The sequence below is a fragment of the Vigna unguiculata genome, chromosome 10, assembly GCF_004118075.2.
Source record: "Vigna unguiculata cultivar IT97K-499-35 chromosome 10, ASM411807v1, whole genome shotgun sequence".
NCBI lineage: Eukaryota > Viridiplantae > Streptophyta > Magnoliopsida > Fabales > Fabaceae > Vigna > Vigna unguiculata.
The window spans coordinates 13,811,678-13,825,852 of record NC_040288.1 but is presented as its reverse complement, the minus strand read 5'-3'; the positions used below and the strand labels follow the sequence as shown (position 1 = coordinate 13,825,852).

At 36.0% G+C, this 14,175-nt stretch overlaps 1 protein-coding gene across 2 annotated transcripts in view; it reads right to left on the bottom strand.

The window, feature by feature from the left end:
• Positions 1-13,887, bottom strand: part of LOC114166682 (TMV resistance protein N-like) — a 29,692-nt gene extending 15,805 nt beyond the window's left edge. Inside the window, exons 1-4 of one of the 2 annotated variants that reach the window (XM_028051445.1) lie at positions 13,208-13,887; positions 13,032-13,121; positions 12,887-12,949; positions 12,683-12,781 (exon numbers count right to left, since the gene is read on the bottom strand). In XM_028051445.1, coding sequence (XP_027907246.1) covers positions 12,683-12,781; positions 12,887-12,949; positions 13,032-13,121; positions 13,208-13,740 — 785 coding nt within the window. In that variant the 5' untranslated portion in view covers positions 13,741-13,887. Of the gene's footprint in view, positions 1-12,682; positions 12,782-12,886; positions 12,950-13,031; positions 13,122-13,207 lie in introns of those variants that run through there. The other variant, XM_028051446.1, reaches the window with a different exon arrangement.
• Positions 13,888-14,175: the final 288 nt, after the last annotated feature.

Here is a 14,175-nt window from a genome sequence, read left to right as displayed (position 1 = left end):
TTTAATGCATCCCCTCACACTAAGGACATCATGCATGGGAATTGAGGGACCAGATATAATGGCACAACATGCCATAATCTCGACTAAAATAGACTCTTAATGGTTGTGTTACCATATTAGTAAGTTAATTTATGCATAACTCATCCTCACAAAATCGACTTGTAAGAATTGCTCCATTTATATACTATAATTTTGTTTTATCTCTAGTCAATGTGGTTTTTGTGTTCAAATTCAAGTCTAAAGAGAACTTAAGAATGATTCTTGTTGCAGGATCTTGGAATATAAATCCTAGAATCATGAGGTTGTCTGCAAGCTAGAGTTCTATCCAAAGGACCTAAAGGAACACTTATATAAGTTTGGCTTAGAACTTTTTATTTACCGCAAGATTACTGGGTGCCTAAGATACTTCATGCCATTGCAACTAGATGTTAAGAAGTTGATTTTAAACCTAAGTCAACCCCACAAAACTAACTTGTAAGGTGGGGTTTGTGAATTGGTCTTATCACTAGTCAATGTGAGACTTTCAACACATCCCCCTGATGCAGAGGCATATATATCTCGTGCTTGGGACAAGACATTTAAGAGTGGTCCGATAGCGGGTGGAAATAGACCCAACAAACAACAAATTTCACTAGGATAGGCTCTAACTCATGATTCTAATACCATGTGAAGTATTGAAAAGGGAAATCTAAAAATATCTAATCGTTAGGAACCAAAATTGAAAAGAGAAAGAAAAGAAAGGTCTTTTATTCAATGGAATGAAAACAAAAGAAAATATAACACTCTCTCTTTCAAGGGCTTCCCCTTCACAAAGAGCTAAAGCTCTTCCCTTCCTCTTTCCTCAACTTCAAAAAACATACCCATGACTTGAAGTGTTTTGTAATGCTCTTTCCCACTCATTATGTTTCCCAAGATCTTGTCACGAGGAAGACGATTGGAACTATTAAAGAACAAGGAAGGTTGTATTGTTTTAACAACTTAAGAACAAAAGATAGTATTAATACACAAACAAGTATCGCTTGTCTCCCATCTTCCAATACTTTTTAGTTATTTAAACATGATATTAGTCAACTTGCAAAACACCATTGTGCCACATATCCTCCTAATAATACAAAGAGTGTCGATCCTTTTTTGATTTAATTCAATTTTACGTTTGAGGGTTTACATCAAATTATAGTATATCTAGTGTCAAATGGTTTGTCACGTTTATTGATGATTGTACACAAGTTACATGGATTTTCCTCATGAAAGAAAATTCTTAATTTTTTACTCTATTTGTCAAATTCTTCCATATGGTAAAAACATAATTTGGGAAGTCAATTAAACATTTACGTTCTAATAATGCAATGAAAAATGTAAATCATGATATCTCTAAATTCCTCCATAAATGGTGTTCATGAATTTACTTGTGTGGAGTTGATACACACCACAGCAAAATGACATTGCTGTAACACAAAAAAACATCTTGAGGTGACAAAAAAGAACACTTCTTTTCCAAAAAAATATCCCTAAATCTTACTGGGGACAGACTGCCCTCACTTCTTCCTATCTTATTAATCAATTACCCTTTCGAGTCTTAGATGGTCTAACTCCCATTTAGTTCATGTCTTTCTTCTTTCTATTTGTTGCTTTTCTCTCGAGTTTTCACAGTCGGATGATTGGATGTGTTGTGTTTGTCCATATTCATAATCAGTTTTGTGTAAAATCAAATCCTAGGGTTGTTAAATGCATAATCATTGATTATGCATCGAGTAAAAAGGGATATTGTTGTTACCATCGTCTGAGTCAAAAGGTTTTCTTACGTCCATGGATGTTACGTTTGATGAAACTAAATCCTTTCACGAACATCCTCAACTTTAAGGGGAAAGTTCATTTGAAGTTGAGTCTTTTGAATCTCTTAAGTGATCTTTTATCCCTTTTATACAACGATCGTCTCATACTACTCTTAGTACTCCTGATACAACTCTTGCCACATCTAGTATGAATATCCTTGAAGCTACCCCTAACAAGGGTATCTTTGTTCAGAGCCAGGGTCAGCCCCAAAAATTAGTCATGCTTCTGAAGTTGCTCCTAACAAAGGCATCTCTATTCCTAAGTCAGGGACAACTCTAGAAATTAAATATCCAGAGTGTTTCTTCCGTATACAATAGCAGAACAGACAAAGACAACCTGACCTAATCCAACTCATGAGATTAACAAGTGTTATGCCTTACATGATCATCCTTCTCGAACTGTTGTTGCACTGGTCCAAATTGATTCTCCCTCACAACCATCTAATGTGGATCCTACTTCATCTAATACCGCAGAAGACTATGTTATTCTCAATGACTTTCTTAAATGGTATGAGAATCGTCAGAAACCTAGTTGTACTGCTTTTGTTACATACACAAGTATATTTTTTTGTTGGCCTAACTCACTTTACTTCCCTTGGACTTTGGGTTTTTGCCTCAGGTGTCACAGACCATATTACAAGTAACAAATCTTTGTTTTCTTCTCTATCTTCTACTGGTTATATACCTTTGGTACCATGTTTGATGGATCTAAGGTCTTATCCCATAGTATTGGTACTATTAATCTTTTTCCTTATTTATCCATTGATAACGTTCTTTATGTTCCTGAGTCACAATTTAACTTATTATCTATAAGTCGTCTCACCAGCTCCATTGATTATGTTATTTCTTTCACCAAAGATCTTGTTGGTTTACAGGACCGGAGTTTAGGACAGATGATTGGCACTGGATGTGAGTCTCAAGGTCTTTCTCACCTACAACCTTTTGCACATGTTTGCACGATTATGGATTCTCCATCTCTCCTTCATGCTCAGTTGGGTCATCCTAGTCTTGCCAAAATGTAATAGCTTGTTATCAGTTTGTCAAATTTATCTAATTTGTCGTGAGTCATGTCAATTAGGGAAACATAGTCGTAATTCGTTTCCTCATAGTGTCCAACAACGTGCTTTGTTCCCTTTAGTCTTAGTTCATTTTGACATTTAGGGACCCAACTATGTTATGTCCAATTTAGGATTTCAATATTTTGCTACTTTTATTAAGGATTATTCAATCTGTACTTAGTTATTTTTAATAAAAAATCCTTCTGAATAGTTTTTTATTTCAATCCTTTTACAATGAAGTTCAAAATCAATTTGGGACTTCTATTTGAACTTTGAGCAGTCATAATGACCATGAATACTTTTCACATTCTTTCAAACATTTAGAGTTATCATGGCATTCTTCATCAAAATTTGTATGCTTATACACCTCAACAAAATGGGATGGTTGAGTGCTAGACATCATGTTGAAACCACTCACACAATTTTAATCCATGGTGAGGTTCCTCAGTATTTTGGATGTGATGTTGTTCTCACTACATGTTATTTTATTTGTTAATAAGTGGGACTTCCAACATTATTAATCACATGCCATCTGAATTTTTAGATAATAAAATCCCTCATTCTATTTTGTTTGCTCATGAACTTTTTCATCCCTTACCTCTAAAAGTTTTTTGGTCTACTTGTTTTGTTCATAATTTTAGTCCTGATATTGATAAATTATCTCCTAGGTTACACAAATGTGTCTTTTTAGGACTCATTATATCAAAAAAAATATAAATGCTTCACTTCTTCACTTAATCGCTATTTTATTTCAGCTAATGTCATATTCAACGAGTTTTCTCTTTAATTTAAGTCTTCTTCTTCTTCTTCCAATACGATTAATATTCCTGTTATTTGTGACCCTCCTATTGTGTCTAGTTCACCTCCAGTCTCTCCAACATCCTTCTGGTGTATAGTCAACAACAACATTCTCATCATTCACCAGATGACTCATTTCTAGTGCACAATCCTCCATCTCCTCTAGCTCTTCCAGCTCTAACAGTTATGTTTCAACTTCCATTTGCCCTCCATAAAGTCATACACTCTACCTGTAATTCATCTCTTCATTACATTGCCTTGAGTTACCATCAAATATCTCCATCCTTTTATACCTGCCTTTCGTCTATTCCTATTGTTTCAATTCCAAAATGTGTAGGTGATGTCGTAGGACATCCTTGTTGGGAGCCCATTATCGTATGGGAAATAAATTGTTGGTTGCAGTTGGGTCTTTGCTCACAAAGTTGGTCCTGATACTATTGATTGCCTCAAAACTCGTCTTGTGACTAAAGGTTACATACAAACTTTTGGTTTGGATTATGGTTTGTTCCCTTATTTATAGCCATGGTTGCTCTTATGGCCTTTTTACCAACTAGATGTCAAAAATGCTTTTATGAAAGGAGATTTGCAGGAAGAAATTTATCTGAAACAACCTCCAGGTTTTGTTGCTCAAAGAGAGTCTTTTGGATTGATATGTCATCTCCGCAAATCTTTATATGGCCTGAATGATGAAGCTTTGATCCCTACCAAGGGTGAAGGCCCATGGCACATGCTTAGAAGAAAGGGAGTTCCTTGAGCCGTTCCTTTGCTTTTATTTTCCTTAGTTTGAATTCCATGAATTTGGCTTGGTTAACTATTTTAAGTTGACTTGTTGACTTTGACCTTAGGTTGACTTGTTGACTCAAAGATTAGCTTAACCTAAGCAAACATGCTAATCCTATTTTAATTGTTTTTTAGGTTGATTAAGAGGTGGGAAAAGGAAGGACAAGTGGCGCATTTAGATGACTTTTGGAGAGTACATGTGGAGGAAAGAGAAGGAGCAAAGCTTTCTAGAAACATCTAGAAAGGATGACCACATGTCTTAGCCACCAATAAGTCTAGAAACATCTAGAAAGAGCATCCACCTTGCCTTTGGCCAATAAGGCTTCTAGAATGTGTCCATGTGCTACTTTGTTGACCTACTTTCTAAACTTTAGGTTATGTTATTGGAAATGTAATCCTTTTTAGCTTATTTGTTTTTGCTAAGAGGCCCCTAGACACGTCTATTTAAGGGGACTTCTAACATTTGTACAAGGGATGAATATTTTGGAGAAATTAAACACCTTTGTGTATCAACCCTAAGGAGTGAATGTTTTTAAGCCTTATCTTGAATTTTAATTCAAGCGGCGGCACACATCTACTCATCTTCAAGGTTGTCATGCCTTCTAGCTTAGCCTTGTAGTGGCGTACTTCTCACATTTTTACCATTCCTTTCCTTTCCATTTGATGCTTTCTTCTTCCTTTGTGTGTGTGTCTCGGGTTTTACTCTTTTTCTGTGTTTTCCACTCTTATTTGCTTTGATTTGAATCAATTCATCATCTTTTTCCCTTGAGCTTTGTGAAAGGAACCTTCACATCTAGATAGCGTACTATCTTAATGTCTTGTTGGGATTTCACTAAGCTTTCTTAATCAACTCACACCATATTCATGAATCTTAAAAAGGAACAAGATAATCCTACATCAAATAGTCTCCTAGGGCTTGCTTTGGAAAATTTAGTTGTTTGTTCAACAGTTTGGTATGACTCGCATTGTGTCAGATCATTCAGTCTTTTTCCAACACTTAAGTGTTGGTATATCTATTTAATTATATATTTTGATGATATTATTCTAACAGCCAGTGATCAACATGGCATGTCCCAGATAAAATACACATTTGTCACCACTTTCAAACCAAAGATCTTGGCAAAGTCAGATATTTCTTAGGGATTGAGGTAGCACAATCCAACAATGGTATTGTTATATGTCAAAAAAGTATGCATTGAATATTTTGGAGGAAACTGGATGAACTCAAAATTTGTTACCACACTCTTAAATCTCAAACTCCTACCTAATCAGGGGGAGCCTTCTTAGATGTCTAAAAATATAGAAGATTAGTTGGAAAACTGAACTATCTTACTGTTACCCGTCCTTACGTTTCCTTTGTAGTCAGTGTTGTAAGTCAACTATTAATTCCCCACGTGCAAATCATTGGAATGCATTCATTTGTATATTAAACAACATTAAAGGATTTCCTAAAAAGGTTTGCTATATGGTCACATTAACCACGCTAAAGTTATGTGTTATGCAAATGTTTATTGGGCAGGCTCTTCTTATGATACACGACCTACTTCCGAATACTATGTTTCCATTGGAACTAACTTGATTTCTTGTAAGAGCAAGAAACAAAGTGCAAATGCAAAATATAGAGTTATGGCCTCAGACACTTGTGAACTTGTTGGGCTTAAATAATTAAGAATTGCAATTTGGAGATGTCAATCAAATGACACTTATATGTCATAATCAGGTTGCTCTTCATTTTAGCTCTAATCTTGTCTTTAATGAAAGGACCAATCATATTGAGATTAAGTACCATTTTATTCGAGAAAAGATTGTATCTAGAGACATCAAGCCTCAGTTTATTAACTCAATTGATCAGTTAGCATATATTTTTACTAAGTCTTTACGGGAACATAGAATTGATTATATTTGTAACAATCTTGGTACATATGATTTATATGCATCAACTTCAGGGGGGAGTGTTAGATATTCTTGAGATATTATTAGTTACAAGATATTGTTAGATACAATAACTTATGTTAGTTACAATACTATGTGTATTTAGGCTTGGCCCATATTTTCCTTTATTATTCTTCATTATAAATACAGTACCTTATGTATATGTTTTACACAAGGGAATTAATCATATCCCTAGTTTTTCCATTTTTCATAGAAGGGTTAATGAATACAAACAAGAATTCTAGGTCAAATCTTGTTCACAAATGAAGAATAGCTTTTGAGGTACTTTTATGTTTGGCTATAACCGAAGATCTAAAATCAAACACAACCCTATGATCCTCAAAACTTGATGTGAGTCATGGACATTGCCCAACATGTGGAAGATACAATAAAAGATTTCAAACAAGGGAGTGTTCGTTATTTACATAATAACATTTCCAATTTTCAATAGTCAAGAGGCATAAGCATCACAACACAGATGGAAAATTCTAAAGGATCAAATTGGCAAGTTTCATCCACTATGGATAGTAATGCAAGGAAAGATACACCCCTCACAAACCAGCGAGATTTCAAAATTGGAGGAAGCACAATAGTTGGGTCAAGAAACAAGGGAACAAGAACTCTTCCCTATGCTAAGTCTATGAGAAGGAAGGAGGAAGGTAGGTGCTTCCATTGGAATTCATTAAGAGGGTAAATAACAATACATATGAGTTAGACACATGCACATATTTAGGTAGCAACACTTTTAATGTAAGTGATCTTGTCTGCTAGAATATAATTAGCGATTACAGGTTTCTAGAAAATTAGGATGATTGATTCTTGATTATTAGGTGGAAATTAGTTATATTCGATTCTATAAATTAATATAAATACATATTGTGTGGTCTACATTAGACACATAATACATTTAGTATATATATTTTTCTATATGATATCAATAGTTTAGGTTTTGCAATCTGTAGTAGCCTTTTTATTTTTATTTTTTCGGGTGAACAGTACCCACGACCATTGTGTGTCCCTTTTCTTTGTCATTGAGCGTCCCTTTACTCCAATGACCAATGCTACTACAACTGCCTTCCTCTAGTGGCCACCAAGCTTCGTTTGTCGCTCCAATCAGTCGCACGCCCTTTCCCACCTTTCTCCTCACATACAAACCTTGCCTCCAGAAAAACAATTGTCGTTCCATCCTCCGACAGCCAACTAACATCAATGCCATCATCTTTATTCCATACTGGACCCATTGCCAACAAGAAGCAAAGCAACACTAACTCCTTTCTCTCTCACGAACACCACAGGGCCAATCATCACGCTTTCGTTCAAAATGTGCCTCCTGGTGACGTTGCATGTACAAGCCGCCACCACAACTCCAAACCACCATTGTCAACGTGCGTTGCTCCTCTCTCTTCTTGTTTGCATAGCACAACTGTCATTACCATCGTCCATGGCCATTGTTTTTCTTTCTTATAAAAAAAAAATTCCTATGGCTTCCAACAACCCACAATGAAATACCACCTTTGTCGTCGTTGTTGCTCAGTCCAGTAATCTTGTAGCTTGTATTTCTCAATCCTCCTCCCTTGGACCTTGGATTATTGACTTTAATGCCTCTAATCATATGTTTGGTGACAAGTCCATTTTCTCTTAATTGGCTTACTTGGATTTTTTACATTTTGTTACCATGGCAGATGGCCTTCAAATAAAAGTTCATAGCCATTGGTCCAACATGACCTTCTTCTAATCTTACCCTATATTTTGTGCTTAATATTCCCAAATGTCCTTTTATTTATTCTCTATAAGCAAGCTCACTCACACCCAAAATTACTCTATTCTTTTAGCAAATAATTTTGTTCTTGTTCAGGGTCAGCGTACCGAACAAATGATTATAGCAGGACATAAGTCTCAAGAATTATACTATCTATCACAATTAGTTGTTTGTATCTCCATTGCGTTTCAAGCTCGTGAGCATCAATTCTTAGGTCATCCTAGTCCTACAAAAATACATCTAATGCTTCTAATTTTTTCTCATCATTTGTTTATTCAATGCGAGTCTTGTCAGTTAGGAAAACACACTTGTTATAGCTAGTTAATAAAAGTGTTTTGTCACCTTTTGCCTTGGTTTGTTTCGATATTTGGGATCCTAGTCGTGTTTGTTCAACTTTGTGTTTTATTACTTCATTACTTTCATTGACAATTTTTCCAAATGTACGTGGTTATTCTTAATGAAAAATCACTTTGATGTTTTTTTTTCTATATTCCAAGGTTTCTGGACTGAAATTCAAATCAATTTGGCACCTCTATTAAAATTTTACCTACTAATAATGGCCATGAATATATGTCTTTCCGTATTCAATCTTTTCTAAGTTCACAGGGTATTCTTCATCAAGTATCTTGCTCTCACACACCACAACAGAATCGTGTCACCAAAAGAAATAACCGACACTTGGTTGAAATTGCCTGTACCCTTCTTCTTCACCACAATGTTCCTCTTCACTTCTAGGGAGATGCCATTGTAACAATATGTTATTTGATCAACCGCATGCCTTCCTTCATCCTTAATAATCAGGTTCTCACTCTCTCTTATATGAAACACAAGATCTTTACTCCATTCCTCTTCGCGTCTTTGGTTGCACATGCTTTATCCATGACCTTAATCCAAGTAAAGATAAACTTTCTTCCAAATCTCTCAAGTGTATTTTCCTTGGATACTCACGCCTTCAAAAGGGCTATCATTGTTTTTGTCCTCAACTTTAACTATATATAGTTTCTATTGATGTCACATTTTTCGAGACTACACCCTTCTACACTTTCACTATATTGGATGTCAATTTTGCAACAGAATCGTTAGTAGTCTCGCCTATTCCGACTCAAGTCATTGCTTCTCCTCAACCTCCATTGCTTCAATACCACATACGTTTGAAACTCTAGTTGTGACTCACTCCACTAATCCCAAACATCATCTTCGGCTTCAATCGCCCCTCCGCCCATGCCTCCTACACCTGAACTTCCAATTGCGATACAAAAAGGTATTTGCTCTTCTCACAATCCCAACCCTCTTTATGCTTACCATTTCTTATGATTGTTTGTCTCCGTCCGATTTCTCCTTTGTTTCGTCTTTGGATTTTGTCTCTATTCCTAAGACAAAAACTGAAGCCATGGTTGATCTCGGCCGGCATCCAGTAATGGTAGAGGAAATGGCAGCCTTACATTCCAGTGGCACTTGGAAACTTGTTCCTTTACCTCTTAGCAATAAAATTGTGCGTTGTCATTGGATTTATACAGTGAAAATTGGACCTGATGGTCATGTTGATCAATTAAAAGCTTGATTGGTCGCCAAAAAATATACAGATTTTTTATCTAGATTATGATGACACCTTTTCCCCTATGGAACAAATCACTTTTGTTCGTCTATTTCTGGCTAGGGTTGTTATTCCTGGTGAATTGCAAGATGAAGTTTCTATGGGTTAGTCCCCTGGTTTTCTTGCACTTGGCGATTCTCATCTTGTTTGTAAGTTTCATCAAGCTCTCTGTGGTTTGAAGCAATCTCCTCTGGCTTGGTTTGGTTGTTTAAGTTCTGCCTTGATACAGTTTGGCATGACTAAGTGTGAGGCTGATCCTTTTGCCTTCTCCTTTCATTCTTCTTCCAACAGGTGCATTTACCTTGTTTATGCTGATGACATTGACATCACTAGTGATGATGAGACTAGAATTCGACTACTCAAAAAGCACCTTTCACAGCAATTTCATACTAAAGATTTAGGCCCTCTCAAATATTTCTTAAGCATTGAAGTTACTCAATCTTCTTATAGATTTGTCATTAATCAACGTAAGTATGCTCGGGACATTCTTACTTAAACCAGTATGCTTGACTGTCATCCTTGTGATACTCTTATGGATCCCAACATCAAGCTTCTTCTAGGTCACGGGGAGCCATTGAAAGACTAGGAAAGATATCGCCACCTGGTAGACAAACTCCACTATCTCACCATTACCAGACCTGACATCACTTTTGCGGTTAGTGTGGTAAGCCAATTTTTAGATGTCCCTTGTGATAGCCATTGGGATGTTGTGACCCGTATTCTTCAATACATAAAATATACTCCAGAACGAGTATTATTGACAAACGCAATACTAAGATCACTTGTTACTGCGGATTGGGCAGCATCACCATTAGATAGAAGATCCACTTCTGGGTATTGTGTTCTTATCGAAGGAAACCTTATCTCACGGAGAAGCTAGAAGCAAAATATAATTGTCAAACCTAGTGTAGAAGTCGAATATCTAGCTATGCCAGCAGCCACTTGTGAGCTTATATGGCTTAGGAAACTACTACTATAGCTAAAAATAGAGGACATCTATGAAACAAAGCTTACTTGTGACAATCAAGTTGCACTTCACATTGCATCAAACTTAGTCTTCTATGAAAGAACCAAAGACATTGAGATTGATTGTCACTTTGTGAGAGAAAAGGTGTCCTGGACAAATCACTACTAATTTTGTCAATTCTAGCGAACAACCAAGTGACATGTTCACCAAGGTCCTTAGAGACCATCAGGTTGAGTACATTTCTAACAAGCTTGGTGCATAAGACATATATGCTCCAGCTTAAGAGGGAGTGTTAAAATATAATTAACTATTTCAGATTTCTAGGAAATTGGGATGATTGATTCATGATTATTAGGTGGAAATTAATTGAATTTGATTATGTAAATTAATATAAATATATATTGTGTAGTCTGCATTAGACAAACAATACATTCAGTAAATATACTTTTCTATATAGTCGAACACCAAGGAAGAGGATGAAACCATGACTAGTCCAACACCAATTGACCAGAGACCCATCTAGGAGGATAACAAGGAGCATAACACAAGACCCAAGGTCTAGACGGTCAACCCAAACAACTCAAAGAGTTAGGACCAACTATTCCTAGAAGAATCACCGAGAGCATTGCTCAGAAACAAGGGTCAAAGCATCAACTGTTTACTTTATTTTGTATTTCAGTGGAATAGATTTCTGGTGTAATTAAATAGGTCACCTCAAGCCCACTTAAATCCTAAACACACACCTTAGACACACATACATCTTAGATGCATTCCCTAAACGCACATATACACATTACACTAGATGCTCTAAACGTTGGCATCGTCTACCGCACTTGACACATTAAACACATGTCAAATGTTGAAAGTATGGATGGCCTTCCCGCTCCACTTTGTGCGGTGCAATTTTAGGAGCACGTAGGACAAACAATTTGAATTTTGAATCTCCCTCTACTTGGAGTTTTCGACCACTCCACACAATAATTAAGGTTAACCCCACTTATATTTGACATATTTCAATTAAAGTAAAGTTACTATAGTGATTTTGTAAAAGTTGAGTTCTCTTCAAATTTTCAAGTCATATCTTGAGTTGGAGCTTCAAGTGGCAATGCTTTTGTTATTTCCTTTGTTCTTCCATGTTTTTGAGTACTCTAACACCACTTGAGTTTATGAAGATCCTTCCTACCTTGTAAGAATAACATCAACTAAGGTACACTAAGTTCTTCCTTAGCATCGAAGTTGCACTATCCACATTTGGCATTATCATTTCCCAGCAAAAAGTATGCTTTGGACATTTTTATCGAGGTTGGTATGACTAATTGTCACCCCAGCCTATGAATCCTAATTTGAAGTGTCTTTCAGGTCAAGGGGAGCTAGTAAAAGACAGGGGAAGATATCTCATCCAGTAGGCATACTTAATTACCTCATTGTTGTAACATCCTAATAATAATTTCAAATGTTAGATAAATATATTTAATTCCACTCGAGTTCACACAATTTATTTTCTTATAATTCAGCAAATAGGGGATTGCCTAATAAAGATAAACTTAATTAGTTTGAATGTATTAATTGGAGACCTATATATTTGATAGAATATAGTTATGCTAAAATAAAGATATTAACATCAAATAGTTAGTTGCAAAATTAGTTTATCCCCATTTTTGGCCACTCTCGTACTACACAACCCAGAAGAAAACTTTCCTTCCCTTGTTACTATTTATTGATTTGACCACTTTGATACAAGATTAGTCTACAACAAAAGAAGAGGTTTTTCTTATTAGGTTTGGTTTGGTTACCCCCACTTGCTTGTTAATAATATGAAGAATGTTGCATATGATTGATTGAAACAGGTTATAATGTAAACTAGTTAGCATTAGCATTATAACCGGTATAGTGTGATGCATATTGGCTTAAAAAGGATACAATGTTAAGCAAAACTCTGAAAGCATAAAGTGCTTCAATTACCTTGGATCAAAGAATGCAACCTCTAGCATGCAAACAGGCTTGCAAAATACCCTCCATTGCTTCAAGAGGAAGTCCATCTTATCATCAATCTCCATTTCTCTAATTCATACAAGTTGGAATTTGATAAATGGTATTTTTGGAGACCATGTACTCGAAAACTCTAAAAGCAGGAAATGTTTCAATTACTCACGGTTTAATACAGACCTAATTGGGATTTCAGCACCCTTACAAAGTCCCTCCACCCACTGCTTCACGAGGAAGTTTATCCTATCAGCCATTTTCATGATATCATAATTATTATTTTGAGAGACAATGTTCAGTAAAAATTAATAAAAAGCGTTTCTATTACCTTGGATCTAAGTCTACAACCCCTGAGATCTGAGCAACCTCTGAAAGTGCCTCTTTCCAACGCTCTACGTGTTCGTCTACCCTTTCAAAGCTACATACATGTTATGAATTTCAAAAATGTTATTCTTAGAGACAATGTTCTGTAAAAATCAGAGGAAGCAAGGAGCGCTTCATTGCCTGAAATTTAGGATTTCAACCGCTGAGATGCCACTAGTCTCACCAAGTGTCGTCCTCCAACGCAGCTTCCAATCCAGCACTTTTTCCTCTTCCTCTATCGAAACCTTGTTCAAAAGGCGTTGAAATGCTTTCCCAAAGTCGCCTCTTTGATGACGCACTTCAGAGGGATCAACGTCATAGAACACTGGTATCACCACTTGCCCTATGGTTCTGTGACACTCCATTATTTTCTCTAACTCTTTCAAACACCACCACGACTCTGCATAATTTTTCGAGAAAACAACAACAGAAATTCGAGACTCTTCGATCGCTAGCCGCAGAGAGGGTGAAATTTGATTTCCCCGTGGAAGTGCCTCGTCATCCTTGAAAACCACGATTCCTGCATTCTGAAGAGCGGTATAGAGATGCGAAGTGAAAGAAAAGCGCGTGTCTTCCCCTCTGAAACTCAGAAAAACTTCAAAGTTTCTGCTGTCCTGGTACCGATCACGGAGAAAGTCCATTTCCATGTCATCATCGCCACCTGAGAGAGACATGGAAGAGATGAAACTTCTTTGTTCCCAGAGAACGAAAGTGGAGCTTCAGAGAAATGCTTAGGAGCAAATCACAACCATTCCACTCATTCATTCAAAATTCAAACACCACCATAAAGGCGAAAAGCATTGCCGACGACTTTGCCGCGTCAACTTTTAAATTTATATTTATATTTGTAAAGTTTAAAAAACAAAACAAAATAATCGTAGTTATACTTTAACGTGAAATCTTATCAATTTTAGAGTTTTTAAACTTTTACTATTATACAAATAAATCACCAGTGAGTTTTAAATAATATATATTTATATAGTGTTGGTATAGTAAAAAAATCAATTTAATACAACAATTTTAAATATGTTTTTGATTTAAATTTTATTAATGGTCAGTAATTAAGATATTTAAATAGGTGTTTAAACTTTTTAATAACCGTAAGATTA